The 19,961-nt window shown below is 39.2% G+C and overlaps 3 protein-coding genes and 1 pseudogene across 3 annotated transcripts in view; all 4 read left to right on the top strand.

Moving 5' to 3' along the window:
- LOC126075492 (olfactory receptor 5V1-like) overlaps positions 1 to 19,961 on the top strand; it is a 218,902-nt gene that overhangs the window by 184,886 nt on the left and 14,055 nt on the right. The window lies entirely within an intron of this gene.
- LOC126075750 (olfactory receptor 5V1-like) lies at positions 2,404 to 3,457 on the top strand. Its single transcript, XM_049883828.1, has one exon. The coding sequence runs from the start codon at positions 2,426 to 2,428 to the stop codon at positions 3,374 to 3,376; it is 951 nt and encodes a 316-aa protein (XP_049739785.1). The 5' UTR covers positions 2,404 to 2,425; the 3' UTR covers positions 3,377 to 3,457.
- LOC126075698 (olfactory receptor 12D3-like) lies at positions 6,419 to 7,372 on the top strand (annotated as a pseudogene).
- Positions 18,371 to 19,324, top strand: LOC126066078 (olfactory receptor 12D3-like). Its single transcript, XM_049866937.1, has one exon. The coding sequence runs from the start codon at positions 18,371 to 18,373 to the stop codon at positions 19,322 to 19,324; it is 954 nt and encodes a 317-aa protein (XP_049722894.1).

The following is a 19,961-nucleotide window of genomic DNA, read 5'->3' as shown; positions in this document are numbered from 1 at the left end:
CGATGAGCATCTTGGATAGATATCCTTTCGTCTTTCATGATGTCAGGGAAGTTTTGTGTCAGGAGTTCTTCAACTATTTTCTCTGTGTTTTCTGTCCCCCCTCCCTGTCCTGGGACTCTAATCACCCGCAGGTTATCCTTCTTGATAGAGTCCCACATGATTCTTAGGGTTTCTTCATTTTTTTTTAATTCTTTTCTCTGATTTTTTTTCAGCTATGTTGGTGTTAATTCCCTGGTCCTCCAGATGTCCCAGTCTGCATTCTAATTGCTCGAGTCTGCTCCTCTGACTTCCTAGTGCGTTGTCTAATTCTGTAATTTTATTGTTAATCTTTTGGATTTCTACATGTTGTCTCTCTATGGATTCTTGCAACTTATTAATTTTTCCACTATGTTCTTGAATAATCTTTTTGAGTTCTTCAACAGTTTTATCAGTGTGTTCCTTGGCTTTTTCTGCAGTTTGCCTTATTTCGTTTGTGATGTCTTGAAGCATTCTGTAAATTAGTTTTTTATATTCTGTATCTGATAATTCCAGGATTGTATCTTCATTTGGGAAAGATTTTGATTCTTTTGTTTGTGGGATTGTAGAAGCTGTCCTGGTCTGCTTCTTTATGTGGTTTGATATGGACTGCTGTCTCCGAGCCATCACTGGCAAACTAGTTTTTCCAGAAAATCCGCTAAAAAAAATGGAGTCTGATCCCTATCAGAGCTCTCCCTCTGGCTCAGGCAATTCGGATGTTAATGAAGCCGACCTGGGAGGGTGGGGGAGGGATCAGAGAGATAGGAGAGTAGCACCTCAGAATATAGCCAGAGTTGCTTGTCTTGCTTGGAATGACTATTATATCTGAGATTCCCGCGGGGCACGTCGCCTATGTGTGCTGGCTGTGTGGAGATCGTCCCCGGAGGATCTGGCCTGCTGGAGTCACGGTCAGATCCTCCGCTGCTAGCCCCATGCCCAACGTCGAGGTTCCCCTGCTTGGACAGTGCACTCTCGACTCCAAAATCAGTCGCTGCCTCCTGGGGACTTCTTCCACCGGCTGTGTCACCACGCCGCCCACGCGAACCGGCTGGGCCCCCTCCCGGGGTTAGTTCAGGGGAGTGGAGCAGCTCTCTGTGCTTGTACCGTGCCTGCGCCCAGCCAAAATCCCAGTGGGACGGTTCCCCGGCTGGGATGCTGCTCTCCCTGCTCCAAGATCAGTCACTGCCTCCCGGGGACTTCTCCCACTGGCTGCGTCACCACGCCGCCCGCGCAAACTGGCTGGGCCCTGTCCCGGAGTGAGTTCGGGGGCTAGGGCTGGGCCCCTTTTTTGTGCCGTCTGCTCCCCTGGGCTCTGCCCTAAGTCGGGCGCCGAAGGTTACCTGACTGGTACGCTGGCTCCAGGCTCTGAAAACATTCGCTGCTTCCCCGTATTTGTTCGTTCTCCATCTCTAAATCTGTGTTTGTTGTTCAGGGTTCATAGATTGTTATGTATGTGATCGATTCACTTGTTTTTCTGAGTCTTTGTTGCAAGAGGGATCTGAGGTAGCATCTACCTAGTCTGCCATCTTGGGCCCGCCTTACATACTTCTTTAAACACTGACTGAAGTGGCCATTACATTTTGACCAGAACTGGCATTCAAGATGTGACTTACTTTCCATCCTGTATAGCAGGAAGAGTACAGTGTGTTTGGATTTAAAATGAGATCAAGTACTTTTCGTGTTTTATCACCAAACCTGGGACATAAAAGATGTTAATTTTTCTGTTCTTAAGTGTTCTCTCTATCAGGAAGTGGTTTTAATAACCAATTCCATTGATGTTATCTTTATTTCCTAGTCTAAGAGGCATGGAATCTGTTCCAGGATGCCACTATTATTTACTTCATGAATTTCTCCAAAGACATAATCTGGTACCACCTTGTTTTTCACATCTTCTCTTTCTCTCCCATCATCTTTAATATATAACTTACTATAATATGAAAACTATAAAGAAAAAAAACAGTCCTCAAGAGAAGACAAGGAAGCATCACGAGTTGAGGCTCAAATAACTGCCCAACTCTTATGCAAACTATCTGATGATAATCCTCATCACTCATTTTCGAGAAACAATGGAGTATGAGGGAAGGGGCCTGCCACTCCCTATTTTCATAAATAGCCCTTAAGCTGCTGTATGTGGACTCTTTAACATTTACTTTTCTTGCAAAGGTTCTGCTAATGTTCTGTAAGAGATGTGTCCCACAGGAAATGTTAAATATGTGGGTTTTTTCATGTGATGCTTGGTGGGTACCACAATAATTTGTCATGGATTCTATATGCCCTAGAATTTATCTTGATGTAGACAATGATTCTCTCATCTATAAAATCTTTTTCTTGTTTTGTAGATTGTTGCTGTTGTAGCACATGAACACTATAATTTGTGCTACACTTTTCCCAGTTCCCAAGAGGAAACGTCATGGAAGGAGAAAACCAAACGACTCTGTCTGAGTTTATCATCATGGGATTCTCCAACCTAAATAATTTGCAATTTTTACTCTTCACCATATTCTTTATGATCTATCTCTGTACCCTGGGAGGCAATATCTTCATTATTTTGGTCATCTTGGCTGATCCCAGACTACATACCCCCATGTATTTTTTTCTGAGAAATTTAGCCTTTCTTGACATCTGCTACACCACCACTAATGTCCCCCAGATGATGGTCCATCTCCTATCGGAGAATAAATGCATTTCCTATGGAGGCTGTGTGAGTCAACTTTTTGCATTCCTTTTCTTTGTGGGGGTAGAGTGTCTTTTGCTGGCAGCAATGGCATATGACCGTTACATTGCAATTTGTAAACCTTTAAGGTATTCAGTTATTATGAACAAGGTCCTGTATAGCCAGTTAGCAGCCTCCTGCTGGATTGGTGGTTTTCTCAACTCAGTGGTGCACACGGTGTTGACCTTCTTCTTGCCCTTCTGTGGCAATAACCAGATTAATTATTTCTTTTGTGACATCCCCCCTTTACTCATCTTGTCTTGTGGGGATACATCTGTCAATGAGCTGGTGCTACTCATCGTTGGGGTCTTCATTGGATGGGCTCCTTTCCTGGGTATCATCCTCTCCTACCTCTATATCATCTCCACCATCTTGAAAATCCGCTCTTCAGAGGGGAGGCAAAAGGCCTTTTCTACATGTGCATCCCACCTGGTCATTGTCCTTCTCTATTATGGCAGCTCCATCTTCACATATGCACGGCCCATCTCATCTTACTCATTGTCAAAAGACCGACTGGTCTCAGTACTGTACAGTGTTGTTACACCCATGCTAAACCCCATAATTTACACTTTGAGGAACAAGGACATAGGAAAGGCCTTGAGAGCTGTGAGAGAAAAAGCAGCAGCCTCCAAATTTCAATTCTCTTGAAATGTAACTTTTGTTTTTCTGTGTTTGTGTAAATAATATTAGAAAATTATCTGTCCTACTGATATTATCTGTTTACCTCTTGTGAACACTACTAATAAAAAAGTTAAGAGTTAATTTCAAGGATAAAGCAAATAGGGAAAAATGTTAAAAATAGATGAATTTAGGTACAGTGTGTATGGACATTCTTTGTACTCTTCTTATTCTTGAAATATGTCTGTGTGTTTTACATTATTTCTGAATAAAAAGTTTAAAAAATTTAATCTGAAGTTTTTGACCATAATGGCTATATAATGTGTTACCTCTACATTGATTGTGTATTATCATTGTTATTTGTTTTAAAGCCCTGTTAATAATATTTTTCAGTTAATCTGCTATTTTTAATTTTTGCTCTTGTCCTGTGGTGAATTATTCATTGACTTATGCTTCTGTTTCTTGTAACATTTGTCTGAAAGTTATCTTCCTTTGTCACCTTCCTTCTTGTATTTACCATACTTTGAAAATCGTGAGAACATTTTCTCTCAGGGAATTCAGAATCTTCCCCATTTTCATATACCATGAACCCATTTTTCTACTGGGATTACCCAAATAATGCTTATCTCAATATGTCCTAATTTAGTTTCATAAAATGATTTCTTTACTGCTGCTTCCATGGCTGTTGATTGCAGATCCAAGTAAAACGAAATGCTTGACAACTTCAATCTTTTCTCTGTTTATCATGATGTGGCGTTTTGGTCCAGCTGGAGGATTTTTGTTTTCTTTATGTCGAGGTGTAATCTATATTGAAGGCTATGGTCTTTGATCTTCATGAGTAAGTGGTTGAAGTCCTCTTCACTATCAGCAAACAAGGATGTGCCATCTGTACAGCACAGGTTGTTAATGAGCCTTCCTCCAATCCTGATGCCCCATTCTTCATATACTCCAGCTTCTCAGATTATTTGCTCAGCATACAGAATTGAATAGGTATGGTGAAAGGGTACTACCCTGATGCACACCTTTCCTGACTTTAAGCACTCAGTATCCCTTTGTTCTGTCCGAACAACTGCCTCTTGATCTATGTACATGTTCCTCACAAGCACAATTAAGTGCTCTGGAATTCCCATTTTTGGCAATGTTGCCCATAATTTGTTATTATCTACACAGTCGAATGCCTTTGCATAGTCAATAAAACACAAGTAAACATCCTTCTGGTATTCTCTGCTTTCAGCCAGGATCCATCTGACAAAAGCAATGATATCCCTCATTCCACATCCTCTTCTGAATTCAACCTGAATTTTTGGCAGTTCCCTGCTGATATACTGCTGCAGCCACTTTTGAATGATCTTCAGCAAAATGTTGCTTGGTGTGATATTAATGATATTGTTTGATAATTTCTGCATTCGGTTGGATCACCTTTCATGCGAATAGGAATAAATATGGATCTCTTCCAGTCGGTTGGCCAAATTTCTTGGCATAGATGAGTGAGCACTTCCAGAGCTGTGTCAGTTTGTTGAAACATCTCAGTTGATATTCTGTCAATTCCTGAAGCCTTGTTCTTTGCCAATGCCTTCAGTGAAGCTTGGACTTCTTCCTTTGGTACCATCGGTTCCTGATTATATGCTACCCCTTGAAACGGTTGAACATCGATTAATTGTTTTTGGTATAATGATTCTGTGTATTCATTCCATCTTCTTTCGATGTTCCTGTATTATTTAATATTTTCCCCATAGAATCCTTCACTATTACAACTCGAGGCTTGAATTTTTTTTTATTAACTTTTATTGAGCTTCAAGTGAACGTTTACAAATCAAGTTACAAATAAGTTTATATACACCTTACTCCGTACTCCCACTTGCTCTCCCCCTAATGAGTCAGCCCTTCCAGTCTCTTGTGACAATTTTGCCAGCTTCCAACTCTCTCTATCCTCCCATCCCCTCTCCAGACAGGAGATGCCAACACAGTCTCAAGTGTCCACCTGATATAATTAGCTCACTCTTCACCAGCATCTCTCTCCTACCCACTGTCCAGTCCCTTTCATGTCTGATGAGTTGTCTTCGGGAATGGTTCCTGTCCTGTGCCAACAGAAGGTTTGGGGACCATGACCGCCGGGATTCCTCTAGTCTCAGTCAGACCATTAAGTATGGTCTTTTTATGAGAATTTGGGGTCTGCATCCCACTGATCTCCTGCTCCCTTGGGGGTTCTCTGTTGTGCTCCCTGTCAGGGCAGTCATCGATTGTGGCCGGGCACCAACTAGTTCTTCTGGTCTCAGGATGATGTAGGTCTCTGATTCATGTGGCCCTTTCTGTCTCTTGGGTTCTTAGTTATTGTGTGACCTTGGTGTTCTTCATTCTCCTTTGATCCAGGTGGGTTGAGACCAATTGATGAGGCTTGAATTTTTATTCAGTTCTTTCAGCTTAAGAAATGCTTAGCATGTTCTTCTGTTTTGGTTTTCTATCTCCAGCTCTGTGCACATGTCATTATAATACTTTACTTTGTTTTCTCAAGCCAATGGAAAAGCTCAATATCATCAGTCAGAACAAGGCCAGGGGCTGACTGTGGAACAGAGCATCAATTGCTCATATGCAAGTTCAAGTTGAAACTAAGGAAAATCACAGCAAGCCCACAACAACCAAAATATGACCTTGAGTATGTCCCACCTGAATTTAGAGACCACCTCAAGAATAGATTTGACTTGTTGAACACTAATGACCGATGACCAGACGAGTTGAGGAATGACATCAAGGACATCATACATGAAGAAAGCAAGAGGTCATTGAAAAGACAGGAAAGAAAGAAAAGACCAAGATGGATATCAGAGGAGACTCTGAAACTTGTTCTTGTACATCGAGCAGCTAAAGCAAAAGGAAGAAAAGATGAAGTAAAAGAACTGAACAGAAGATTTCAAAGGGTGGCTCGAGAAGACAAAGTAAAATATTACGATGACATTTCAACTCATTGCTAGGTGCCTCAAAATGATAAACTTATTTCATTTAACCCCCACAGTATAAACTTAAAATTTCAGAAAAATTAACTCCTTGTTACTGTTATGTTTGCTCCCGAAAACAATGGAGTATGTCACTACAGTGAATGAGTTTCTTTTACTTGATCTGACCAGTGTTCAGGACGTACAGCCTTTCTACTTTGTGATTTTCTTTATCATTTACCTGATAAATTTGGTTGGAAATGGAGCTATATTAGTAATTGTTTTCTTGGAGTCCAAACTCCACTCCCCTATGTATTTTTTTCTGGGAAACCTTTCTTGTCTGGATATTTGCTATTTTTCGGTGACACTGCCTAAGGTGCTTATAAACCACCTCTCCGTTCGGAGGACCACATCCTTCCTAGGCTGCATTGCTCAGCTCCACTTTTTCCATTTTCTGGGAAGCACAGAGGCCATCTTACTAGCTACGATGGCCTTTGACCGATTTGTGGCCATCTGCTACCCACTCCGCTACATGGTCATCATGAGCCCCCAGGTGTGTATTCTGCTGGCAGGTGTGGCCTGGCTCACCAGCTTGTTTTACACCCTGATGCATTCAGTCATGACCGCACACCTGAACTTTTGCAGCTCTCAGAAAGTCAATCACTTCTTCTGCGATGTTAAGCCCCTCTTGGAACTGGCCTGCAACAACACACTACTCAATCAATGGCTTCTTTCCATTGTCACAGGCATCATATCCATGGGAGCTTTCTTCCTGACTCTCCTTTCCTATTTTTATAATATTGGCTTCCTTCTGTTCAAGCACCTGCCCTGCAGTGTGCTCCGCAAGGCTCTGTCCACTTGTGCCTCCTCTTTCATGGTGGTTTGACTCTTCTATGGACCTGTGGGCTTCACATACATTCGTCCTGCCTCAACTTTCTCCATGATTCAGGACCAAATGATGGCCATCATATACAGTGGAGTCACCCCAGTGCTGAATCCACTGATACACACCCTTAGGAATACAGAAGTGATACTGGCTCTGAAGAAAATCTTTATGAGGAAGTTTTTGTTTAAAGACTGCCAGCAGCACCACTAGGACTAATGATACTTATATCTGGTTTCCATTAAGGCTTTTATCCCTTTATCTGCAATAAATGAATATTCTACCTGATTTCTATTTTTCTCTCTGGAATTTGCACCACCTGTAACTGTGTTCTGCATTGATTTCTGCATAATAATTCAGTTTTTATTCATCCACTCATTTACTTAGAGGTAGTTATTGCACATGTATTATGTTTTAGGCAGTGTAGTAGGTGCAGAAAACACAGAAGTAAATAAAACAAATTCTCAGTCTAATGAAACATATTAGTATAGTAGATGGACCCACAAAAAAACAAATGTGTGTCAGGGCAATTAAGCACTGTTGTTAGCTGCCATCCAGTCAGTCCCAACTCATGGCTACCTCATGTACAACAGAACAGAATGTTGCCTGGTCCTACACCATCTTCATGATGGTGGGCATGCTCAAGTCCATTGTTGTGGCCACTGTGTATTTTGAGTGGCTTCCAACCTAGAGGCCCATTTTCAAGCACTATATCTACTACATCTACAACAATGTTCTGTTGTAGATCTGTAGATAGGTTTTGGTTGGCTAATTTTAAGAAGTAGATTACTAGATCTTTCTTTCTAATCTGTCTTAATCTAGAAGGTCTTCCGAAGCCTGTCCATCATTGGTGACCCTGCTGGAATTTGAAATGCTGGTGGCATAGCTTCCAAAATCGTAGGAACATTAAGCCACCACATAGGCATGACAATAAGCTAAAATTTCACTCAATAAGCCTGCATGCCTATATATAACAACTACAGCATGCAGTGAACACTCATTCTCATAAAGAAGTAAAGACAGTGCCCTACACTATTTTGCACCCTTTTGCCACCAGTGCATTATAAAAGAAGGAAGAAAAAAAGTGACTAATGAGGTGGGCTTAAATTTGTGAAATTATGCAATAATTAAAATACACACATATATGTATCAGATTTCTTTCAGATTCTGCCTGTTGGTATTATTACTGTTGTTGCTGAGAATATAAACAGCAAAACATACACCAATTCAACAGTTTCTACATGTACAATTCAGTGACATTGATTACATTCTTTGAGTTGTGCAACCATACTTGCCTTCCTTTCTTGTTCCTGACCCATTAACATAAACTCACTGCCCCTTAAGTTTCCTATCTAATCTTTTGAGTTGCTGTTGTCACTTTGGTCCTATATACATAGTTCTTAAAAAACGTACTTCTCAAGGATGACATTTTTTACTGGTTAAGCTAAACAATTGTTTTGTTTTAAGAAGACTTCAGGAGATATTTTTGGTCTAAGGCTTAAGATTATCTCAGGGCAATAGTTTCAGGGGTTCATCCAGCCTCCATGACTCCAAAAAGCCTATAAGATTTTGAAATTCTGGTCTTCATTTCCCTCCTTTTGATCAGGATTCTTCTATAGAAACTTTATTCAAATGTTCAATAATGGCAGCCAGATACCATCTAATTCTTCTGGTTTCATGGCAAAGAAGGCACTTGTTCATGAAGGCAATTAGCCGCAAATTCCAGAGCCTCCTAATCCTGACTCTCCTTCTGCTGTTGCTGTTGGCTAGTAGAAACCAATTGTCATGCCTTGGATAGCCTCTTGCAAGCTTTTAAGACCGCAGGTAATACAAAATGAACTAGGAGGTAGAGCAGAGGCACTAAACATATTATTAGGCCAATTAACTGGGATGTCCCATGAAACCATGATCCTAAACATCCAAACTAAAGAACTAAATCCCATGAGCTGTATGGTTGTACACAAGCAGCTCCAGCAGCTACTCTTTTTTTTTTTTTTTTTTATTGTCGTTGAAAATATATATATCATGCTTGTACCAATTCAACTTTTTACAGGTATACAATTTATTGACAAAATTACAATAACTAGTTGTGCGACTCTAGCCTTAATCAATGCAATTTTTCCACCACCATTACCAACCCCGTTTTCCCCTTCCTTCTGCCCCTGGTAACCACTAATAATCTGTGGTCTCTATACATTTGTCTTTTCTTATCTTTTTATATAAGTGAGATCATACAATATATGCCCACTTGTGATTGACTTATTTCGCTCAGCATAAAGTCTTCAAGCTCCATCAATATTGTAGCATGTATCAAGACTCTTTCTTTTACTGACTGAGTAGTATTCCATTGTGTATATGTACCGTATTTTGTTTATTTATTCATCCTTTGATGGGCATGTGGGTTTTTCCCATTTTATGGTTACCATGAATAGTGCTGCAATAAACATTTTTGTACAAGTTTCTGTTAGAGACTCTGCTGTCAAGTTTTCTGGGTCTATACTGAGGAGTGGAATTGCTGGGTAAAACTTTGAAAAGTCTTCAGAAGATTGGAAGAGTAAAATCGTGCAATTTTGAGGTTTCATCATTTTAACTCAGTTCGTTTAACCACAGTTGAAAAAGAAGAACTTGAATATGTGAAGTCTGAAGTCTCTGTGGGACAGGAGAGGACGGAACCCATTTAACTCTCAAGGCTCTTACAAGACTTATTCTCTTTACCGCCACAGGCCACTGCAGTGGCAATCATGCTGAAGCCTTTTTATTCCTGAGATCGGAACTAACCATGAGCAATGGATATCTGCTTTGTCTGGAAAGTGGGTGCCTTGTAGTTCCTGTAATCAAGTTACTAGTTACTTGGGAAAATGCCTTTTGTGAGACAATGTAATTGTATGTCCCATAGGGTATCATTCGAAAGGAAGCATGTAATATGTATTACACAATTGTGTATTATAAGTTAATTGGTTTCTATGAGGCTATAATACTTAAAATTCTTTCCAGTGTTGAAACCATTTTCTCTGAAGAGCTCCATAAGCCCACAGGCCACACCACACTCTTTTCAAGACATTTTCCAGGAGTTGTAGGTTTTCTAGAAATTCCCCGACATTATCAATGCAACTTTGACTGGCAATTGAACCAAACGCTGCCTCTACCGGCAGGCTACATAACATGCAGCTTTGAAAGAGTCATTCAGAATAAGGCTTCCCAGAGGGAGCAAGCTTATTACTTGCACACAATGCACAAGTTTTGTAATTACAAAGAGAGTTACTGCTATTGAAAAGGGAGAGGAATTTTAGAAACCTTCCTAGGTGTAATCAGAATAGAAACACTGCATAACATTTTGAACTCTATAACATGTTCATAATCGTAACAATATCCATTGATTTATTCAAACATTGAGTTTGGTCTGCCCTGCCAGATCATCTCTGTAATAATGACACAGTCCCATTACAAAACAGTCTCCCATTTGTACTGCTTTCATTGAGCCAAAGAATGAACTCTATGCAGTTAAAATAACATTAGACAGAAGTTTCTAGGATTTTCCCTTTTGATATTTATATTGTAGTATTTGTAATGTGAAACTTTACTGTTCTGTTATTCAATAAGAAATTTCATGCTTTCCAAAATTGTGGAGGACAATTTTCGAAGGTGATAATACAGTTGTCCCTCAAATATACTGGTCTGTGCCTAATTCGTGATCTATGTCTAATTACTTTATCTGTAACTGAATCATTTCCAATTACTTGTATTTAGTTTGAGAAAGCTATGTACATGTTATAAATTTATGCTTTCATAATTATGTAAGTGAGTGTTAAATTCACTTTTTTTTGAGGCCTCAGGCCAATAATAATTTGAGTTTTATTAGACAGCAAGAAAATTGATAGAGGAAGATGATAGGAAAGCTGTAGTATGTATACTCCTAATATTTTATAATTAAGAGTTCTCATACCCCTCTTTTTTTCCCAGAGTAAATTACATATATATGTTTCCCAGGTATTTCGATATATTTATTACAAATAATAAATATATATATTTGTAAGCTTTTTGACTCTAATTTCCATTATATCAAAGGTCTGAATCTGCCACATACACAAAACAATTAAACATTATGCTCCTTACATTTATCCAAGTTAATGCATAAATTATTATATGCATTATAATATATATATTTTAATGCATGTGTGTGTGTATTATTCATAATTATATAGTTCAAAAACTGAGATCAACATGTAGAAAAGAAGAGAATTCTAGAAGGAATAAATGAAAGTAAAAGAAAATCTTTTATTTTTTCCTATTCTTAATTGATTTAACAGATAACGGTTTGTTCAAAATAATAATAGCAACAATGTATTAGGTGATTATTGCTTATGGGTAAGTTAAATGAATGATAGAAATGCTATAAGAGAGAGGAAGGAAGACCTGGGAATACTCTTATAAAGTACTTGCACTAATGATGAAGTCGTATAGTGGTATTTGAAAGTGGACTTGAATTAATTATAAATGTATATTGTGAACACTAAAGCAACCACGGAAAAATTTTGAAAAGAAGTATAATTGACATACTAATAAGGAGAGAAAATAGAATCATATAAAATGTTCAATTAAAATCAGAGAAGGCAAAAAGAGTTGAAGACAAAAAAGAAAAGCAAGACCACAGGCAATGAACAGAAAACAGTTACAAATATGGTTGATAAAATAGTAACTGCAAACATGAATTGTCTAAACACACCAGAAAAAAGATAGACTGTTAGAGTAGATACAAAAGAATATCCTCGTTGTCTACAAGAAACCCAATTTAAGTATAAAGACACAGGTAGATTAAAAATAAAAGGCTGAAGAAAAAATATTTCACAACACTCATCAAAAGAAACCTAGCGTGGTTATATTAATTTGAGACAAATCAAACTGCAGAGCAAGGAAAATTATCAGGAATAAAGAGGAGAATTACATAATGATGAATGAGTCAATCCTTCAGGAAGACATAAACAATCCTTAATGTGTCTTCAAGGAGCCCTGGCAGTGCAACATTTAAGCACTTGGATGCTAATCAAAAGGCTGGTAATTCAAACCCACCTAGCAAATCCATGGGAAAAAGACTTGGTGATCTGTGCCCGTTAAGATTACAGCCTAGAATCTCACATCGGTGAGTGGCATCTGGGGTCTTAAAAGCTAGCAAGCAGCCATGTAAGATGCATCAACTGGTATCAACCCACTCGGAGTAAAGGAGAATAAAGAACACCAAAGACACAAGGTAATTATGAGCCCAAGAGACAGAAAGGGCCACATAAATCAGAGACTACATCAGCCTGAGACCAGAAGAACTAGATGGTGTGCGACTACAACTGATGACTGCCCTGACAGGGAACACAACAGAGAATCCCTGATGGAGCAGGAGAGCAGTGGGATGCAGACCTAAAATTCTTGTAAAAAGACCAGACTTAATGCTTTGACTGAGACTGGAAGAACTCCGGAGGTCATCGTCCCCAGACCTTCTGTTAGCCCAAGACTGGAATCATTCCCAGAGCCAACTCATCAGACAGTGATTGGGCTGGATTATAAGACAGAAAATGACACTGGTGAGGAGGGAGCTTCTTGGCTCAAGTAGATATATGAGACTATGTGGGCCGCTCCTGTCTTGAGGGGAGATGAGAAGGCAGGGAGGACAGGAGCTGGCTGAATGGACATGGGGAATACAGGGTGGAGAGGAGTGTGCTGCCTCATTAGGGGGAGAGCAACTAGAAGTACATAGTAAGGTGTATATAAATTTTTGTATGAGAGACTGACTTGATTTTGAAACTTTCATTTAAAGCACAATAAAAAAAAAAGATCATAACCTAGAAATCTCATGGGCCAGTTCTACTCTGTCACATGGGTTCACTAGTTGAAAATTGACTCAAGGGCACCTAATAACAACAACAACAACGTGTATGCACCTAACAACAAATCATCAAAATACATGAGACAAAAACTGATGGAAGTGTAAGGAGAAACAGACAAATCCACTGTTATATTCGAAGACTTCAACACTTTTCTAACAGTAATTGGCAGATCCAGCAGGCAGAAAATCAGTAATGACATACTTGAACTGAACCCCACAAGTAATCAACTGGATCTAATTGATATTTATAAAAAACTTCATCTAACAACAGCAGAATAAGTGTTCTTCTCAAGCTCACATGGAACACCAAGATAGATCACATTCTAGGCCATAAAATCCACCCTAACAAATTTATAAGAACAGAATGCACACAAAGCATACTGTGAAACCTCAGTGAAATTAAACTAGAAATCAAAAGCAGAAAGACAGTTGAAAAATCCCCAAATATGTGGCAATTAAACAACACGCTTCTTAATAACAAATGAGTTAAAGAAGTATCAAGAGAAATTAAATACATTTTGAACTAAAAGAAAATGAAGTACAACATATCAAAATTGTGGAATGCAGTGGAAGCTGCGCATAAAGAGAGAAACTGCTAGCACTGAATGCACACTTTAGGAAAGAACGGTCAAAAACCCATAACCTAAACTTCGGCCGTAGAAAAGTAGAAAAGGAAAACAAATGAAATTAGAACATAAATGAGTGGAAAAAAGAAAAATAAATGCTGGTTCTTCGAAAAAAAATTTATAAACTTCTAGTCAGCCTACCCAAGAAAAAAAGAGAAAACACAAATAGCTAATATCAGAAATGAAAGAAGTCCATCAGTACTGATCCTATGGATGTTAAAGGATAATGAAAGAATATTATGAACAAGTGTATGCCCACAAATTTGGTAACCAAGATAATACAGCCCAATTTCTTGAATGAAAAAAATCTCTCAAAACACACAAGGCGAAACAGATAATCTGAATAGGATACATCTGCTAAAAAAAAAAAGAATTGATAATTAAGAAGCTTCCAAGACAGAGAGCACCAGGGCCAGTTGTTTTCCCTGGTCAATTCTACCAAACCTTTATAAGGAAAAATTCTTCGCATTTTGTTCCAGAAAATAGAATCAGCGGAAAACTTTGTAATTTATTCTAAGGGGAATTCCTATTATCAAGACCAGATAAAAACATTGCAAGAAAGAAAATATATAGATCGACATCTATCACGAACATTGATGTAAAAATTCTCCACAAAATATTTGCAAATTGAATGTTACAATCTATAAAAAGACTTATACACCACTACCAAGTAGTGGGGTGCGGGAGAGTGGGGGACAGACACACACGTGGCATTTCTCAAGCTGAAAGAACTGAAGAAAAAATTTAAGCCTTGAGTTGCAATAGCGAAGGATTCCATGGGAAAAATATTAAACGATGCAGGAAGCATCAAAAGAAGATGGAAGGAATACACAGAGTCATTATACCAAAAAGAGTTAGTCGATATTCAACCATTTCAAGAGGTGGAATATGATCAGGAACCGATGGTACTGAAGGAAGAAGTCCAAGCTGCTCTGAAGGCATTGGTAAAAAACAAGGCTCCAGGAACTGATGGAATATCAATTGAGATGTTTCAATAAACACGCAGAGCTGGAGGTGCTCACTCGTCTATGCCAAGAAATATGGAAGACAGCTTCCTGGCCAACTGACTAGAAGAGATCCATATTTATGCCTATTCCCAAGAAAGGTGATCCAACCGAATGTGGAAATTATAGAACAATATATCATTAATATCATACGCAAGCAAAATTTTGCTGAAGATCATTCAAAAACAGCTGTAACAGTATATCGACAGGAACTGCCAGAAATTCAGGCCGGTTTCAGAAGAGGACGTGGAACCAGGGATATCATTGCTGATGTCAGATGGATCCTGGCTGAAAGCAGAGAACACCAGAAGGATGTTTACCTGTTTTTTATTGACTATGCAAAGGCATTTGACTGTGTGGATCGTAACAAAATATGGATAACACTGCAAAGAATGGGAATTCCAGGACACTTAATTGTGCTCATGAGGAACCTTTACTTAAATCAAGTGGCAGTTGTTCGGACAGAACAAGGGGATACTGATTGGTTTAAAGTCAGGAAAGGTGTGTATCAAGGTTGTATTCTTTCATCATAACTCTTTAATCTGTATGCTGAACAAATAGTACAAGAACCTGGACTATATGAAGAAGAACAGGGCAACAGGGTTGGAAGAAGACTTATTAACAACCTGCATTATGCAGATGATACAACCTTGTTTGCTGAAAGTGAAGAGGACTTGAAGCACTTACTAATGAAGATCAAAGACCACAGCCTTCAGTATGGATTGCACCTCAACATAAAGAAAACAAATATCCTCACAACTGGACCAATGAGCAACATCATGATAAATGGAGAAAAGATTGAAGTAGTCAAGGGTTTCATTTTACTTGGATCCACAATCAACAGCCATGGAAGCAGCAGGCAAGAAATCAAAAGATGCATTGCATTGGGCAAATCTGCTGCAAAGGACCTCTTCAAAGTGTTGAAGAGCGAAGATGTCACCTTGAAGACTAAGGTGCGCCTGACCCAAGCCATGGTTTTTTCAGTTGCATCATATGCATGTGAAAGCTGAACAATGAATAAGGAAGACCGAAGAAGAGTTGACGCCTTTGAATTGTGGTGTTGGCAAAGAATATTGAGTATACCATGGACCGCCAAAAGAAAGAACAAATCTGTCTTGGAAGAAGTGCAGCCAGAATGCTCCTTAAAGGCAAGGATGGCGAGACTGCGTCTTACATACTTTGGACATGTTGTCAGGAGGGATCAATCCCTGGAGAAGGACATCATGCTTGGCAGAGTACAGGGTCAGCAGAAAAGAGCAAGACCCTCAACGAGGTGGATAGACACAGTGGCTACAACAATAAGCTCAAGTATAACGATTGTAAGGATGGCGCAGGAGTGGGCAGTGTTTCATTCTGTTGTGCATAGGGTCGCTATGAGTCGGAACCGACTCGACGGCACCTAACAACAACAACAACCAAGTAGTATTCATTCCAGGTGTGCTAGGGTGGTTTCTGTGTTATATAAAGCTCAATATTCTCATAAGAACACATACAAAAGGAAATAATCTAATATAAATGGAAAGAGAAAAATAGAATAAAGACTTTTGAGAGGAAATCCCAAGACATCTATGCCTGGGACACCACTGGGATATTCAGAGGGGACTCAGCTTGTTTATCTTCTGGTTAGAAGAGGAATGAAAGCAAAGTCTTCTGAGATTTATTCCTACGCTTAAATGTAAGCTGATTGTCATATGAGGCTTTGAGCGGCCCCAAATCTCCTTGTTACTTTTATTGAAGCAGATGATCAATACATCCCAGTCCTAATTCCTGGACTTCCTTATGCACCCAGAAGATGCATTCATTCCAAGATGAGAGAGAGTAGGGTGCATTGGCACAGGTAGGAGGCAGAACAAAAGAGGTTAGATTAGAATGAGACTTTTTTGATGGAAAGGAATTGAAAAGGTGGGTTAGGGTAACTGGGAAACCTCTTTGAAATTAGGCTGTGGAAATTTAAGGTGGAGACAAGTATACTTCTGGCACAAGTCAACCTAGAAAAGCTTTGAATTTTCTGATCTGTTTGATCATTCTTTTTTTAAAGTAGATATAGTTTAAAGTAGGTATAGTTGCATTGTGACTTTATATGTATGTATTTGTGAGTTTTTTTTTTTTTGTATGTATGTTGCTGAGTATAGTATACATAGTGCTGCCTTGTTTATTTTAAGATTTCTTTGTATTGAAAATTATTTAACCAATTCCGTATGGCTGGACATTTTGTTTCTAATCTTTTTCGTCTTGCAGTGCTTAAATGAATATATAAATGAATGGTACATATATAATTTTTGACATGTGTAAATACATCTGAAGAACAAATTCTAGGAAGTAGAATTGTTACTTCAAAGTCTGTGAGCATTTCCAGTTTTGATAGTTATGAAAACTGGCCTTTTTTAGAGGTTGAATCAGTTGGCATTCCCACTTGTGTATATAACCACCTCAAGCAAATACAATGTCATCACGAAGATTTTGATCTTTGTCAAAATGCCATTTCATTGTATTTTAATTTGCATTTCTGTTTTTCATATTTGTATATTCTTTGCCCACTAAAAAAATTCTGTTACAGCTGCAATTTGAAACACATTTCTGTAGGTTTCCTATGCTTCACAACAACACTTTTCAGGTGAGATTTCTTCTGTTGAGAAATTACGATTTTCTTTTTTTCTTTCTTCTTGTACCTTACATGGATGCAGAATTTTTTACTATGTATTGTTCATATTCGGGTAAGTTTTATTTTGGGGGACAAGTAATTAGCAGGAGATTCCTATGGACGGAGAAGATGAGGTAGTTTTGCCAGGTTTTTGCCTCAAAGGCCCTTCTTCATTGCCACGCCTTTAATCTCTTTGCAGTCAGCAAGCTTTTCTCTCTACTTCCTCAGAGCCAGTACCCCGCCTTGGTCTTTCATGACATTCCCACAGCAAATCACTGGTGTTGGGCGGGGGGAACTCTCTTTACAAGGTTGGTTATTTTCTGGTGTCTTCAAAATCGTCCTGCTTCCAGTACGTCTCAAAAGTTTGGGTTCTTCCTTTCTGCATGTGAAGCCTTGCTGCTACTGTGATGTACTGTGGTGACTACCCGTGCCAATTCTGCTAGTGTGTAGCCCTTCTTCCTACGCGTTATTTGAAATTCAAGAATTTTATTTATTTACTTTTTTAATGTCTTCTAGGTTCAATGAAGGCTTGGGTTGTGGGAAAGTTTATTCTCTTTGTCTTTTGCTTTTATGTTAAGTGGGGGGAGATTTGGGTCAAGGTACTGCCGTACTTCTACCACTACCCAAGAATAATAATTTCTGTTACTGCCATGTAAAAAAAAAAAAATCAAATTTTGCAAATGCACCTTTGACAGACTTTAATTGGATAAATTAATTTTCATGCTATAGATGATGCTACTGTTGAGTCCGACTCTTCTAACTTTTTAAAATGTCGTCTCTGAATATCTGACTTTATTCTTTATGAGATGCTTTTTAGGTTTAACTAAGCATTTTTGAGTCTCCTTCTTACTTCTATGTATCACTTATATCACAGTTACTCAGAATTTATCATGTATTTGTTTTCCTTAATTATGTTGCAAATGAATTCATCTCCAGAATTCCTAATCATTCTGCTCACCATAGCTCATTCTGATAGCCTCCAAGAAGATAAACTTTCTTCACTTAACCCTGAAAAATAGACTGAAACCAATTTGCTAATTGTCACTGTTATGTTTCCTTCCCAAAGCAATGGAGAACATCACTAGAGCAAATGAGTTTCTTTTGCTGGGACTGACCCGTATTCAGGAGCTGCAGCCAGTAATCTTCACGGTATTCCTCATTCTATACCTGATAATTCTATTTGGAAATGGGGCCATACTAGTGATTGTTATCTCAGAGCCAAGACTCCACTCCCCTATGTATTTTTTCCTGGGAAACCTTTCTTGTCTTGATATCTGCTATTCCTCAGTGACACTGCCCAAGCTCATGTCGAACCTCCTTTCCACTCGAAAGGCTATCTCCTTCCCAGGCTGCATCACCCAGCTACACTTCTTTCACTTCCTGGGCTGCACCGAGACCATGTTGCTGACCATCATGGCCTTTGACCGATTTGTGGCCATTTGCTACCCACTCCGCTACATGGTCATCATGAGCCCCCAGGTGTGCATTCTGCTGGCAGGTGTGGCCTGGCTCACCAGCTTGTTTTACGCCCTGATGCATTCAGTCATGACTGCACGCCTGAACTTTTGTGGCTCTCAGAAGCTCAACTACTTCTTCTGCGATGTCAAGCCTCTCTTGGAATTGGCTTGTGGTGATAAGCGGCTCAATCAGTGGCTCATTTTCATTGTCACTTGCAGCCTAGCCATGGCAGCTTGCTTCCTGACCCTCCTCTCCTACTTTTACATTATTGGCTTCCTTGTGTTCAAGCACCGGTCCTTCAGCGCACTCCACAAGGCTCTGTCCACTTGTGCCTCCCATTTCATGGTGGTTTGTCTCTTCTATGGAACTGTGGGCCTTACCTACATTCCCCCTACCTCCACTACCTCTGTGATAAAGGGACGGTTTGTGGCTGTCATACACACCACCATTACCCCAGTGCTGAATCCACTGATATACACGCTTAGGAATAAGGAAGTGACATTGGCTCTGAGGAAACTCTTTGGGAGGAAGCTGTTCTCTAAGGATGGCTGGTGGCAAAACTAGAACAAATGAAAATTGCATGTGATTTTTATGAGACTCATTTTATCATCTATAATTACATTTCTTGAATTTTATTTTCCTTTTAGAATTTGTACCATTGGTGATTAGGTTCTTCACTCACATGTGTCCAATTACTATTCATTTGGTTGTTTACTCCTTTTGTCATTCTTTCAAAATATTGTTTGAGCAGAAAAATGTTCAAGGATATGATACAGCGTACGGTAGTTCAAAAAATCCAGAGGCATGCCATGAGGTCTTAATATGGTTATTTAGAAGATGAATAAGTAAATGTGTGTTGCTGTCAGAAGGTCATACATGTTAGGGAAGGTAAAGAAGAAACAGTGTGCTGAGGTTGGTACCCTTTTGTAAGGTTGAGTCAACAAAGCCTTCTCCAAGAAGGTGACATTTGAGCATAATTCTGAAGGAAATGAGGGAGTGAGTCATGCAAGCATCTGAGGATATATTAACATCTGCATATCTGATTTTATTCTATGCAGAAAGAACAGCAAAGAGCATTGGGGTAGAGTGTGCTTGCTGGGTGTGAGGAAAAGCAAGGTGGTCAATGTGCCTGAACTCAGTGGGCAATAGAGAGTGTGAGGGAAGTTAAAGGCAGAGACAAGGCTATGTCATTATTATTATT

This window comes from Elephas maximus, chromosome 1 (assembly GCF_024166365.1).
Source record: "Elephas maximus indicus isolate mEleMax1 chromosome 1, mEleMax1 primary haplotype, whole genome shotgun sequence".
In the NCBI taxonomy this organism is placed as follows: Eukaryota; Metazoa; Chordata; class Mammalia; order Proboscidea; family Elephantidae; genus Elephas; species Elephas maximus.
The sequence above is the reverse complement of the archived record's forward strand: the minus strand, read 5'-3'. Positions and strand labels throughout refer to the sequence as shown.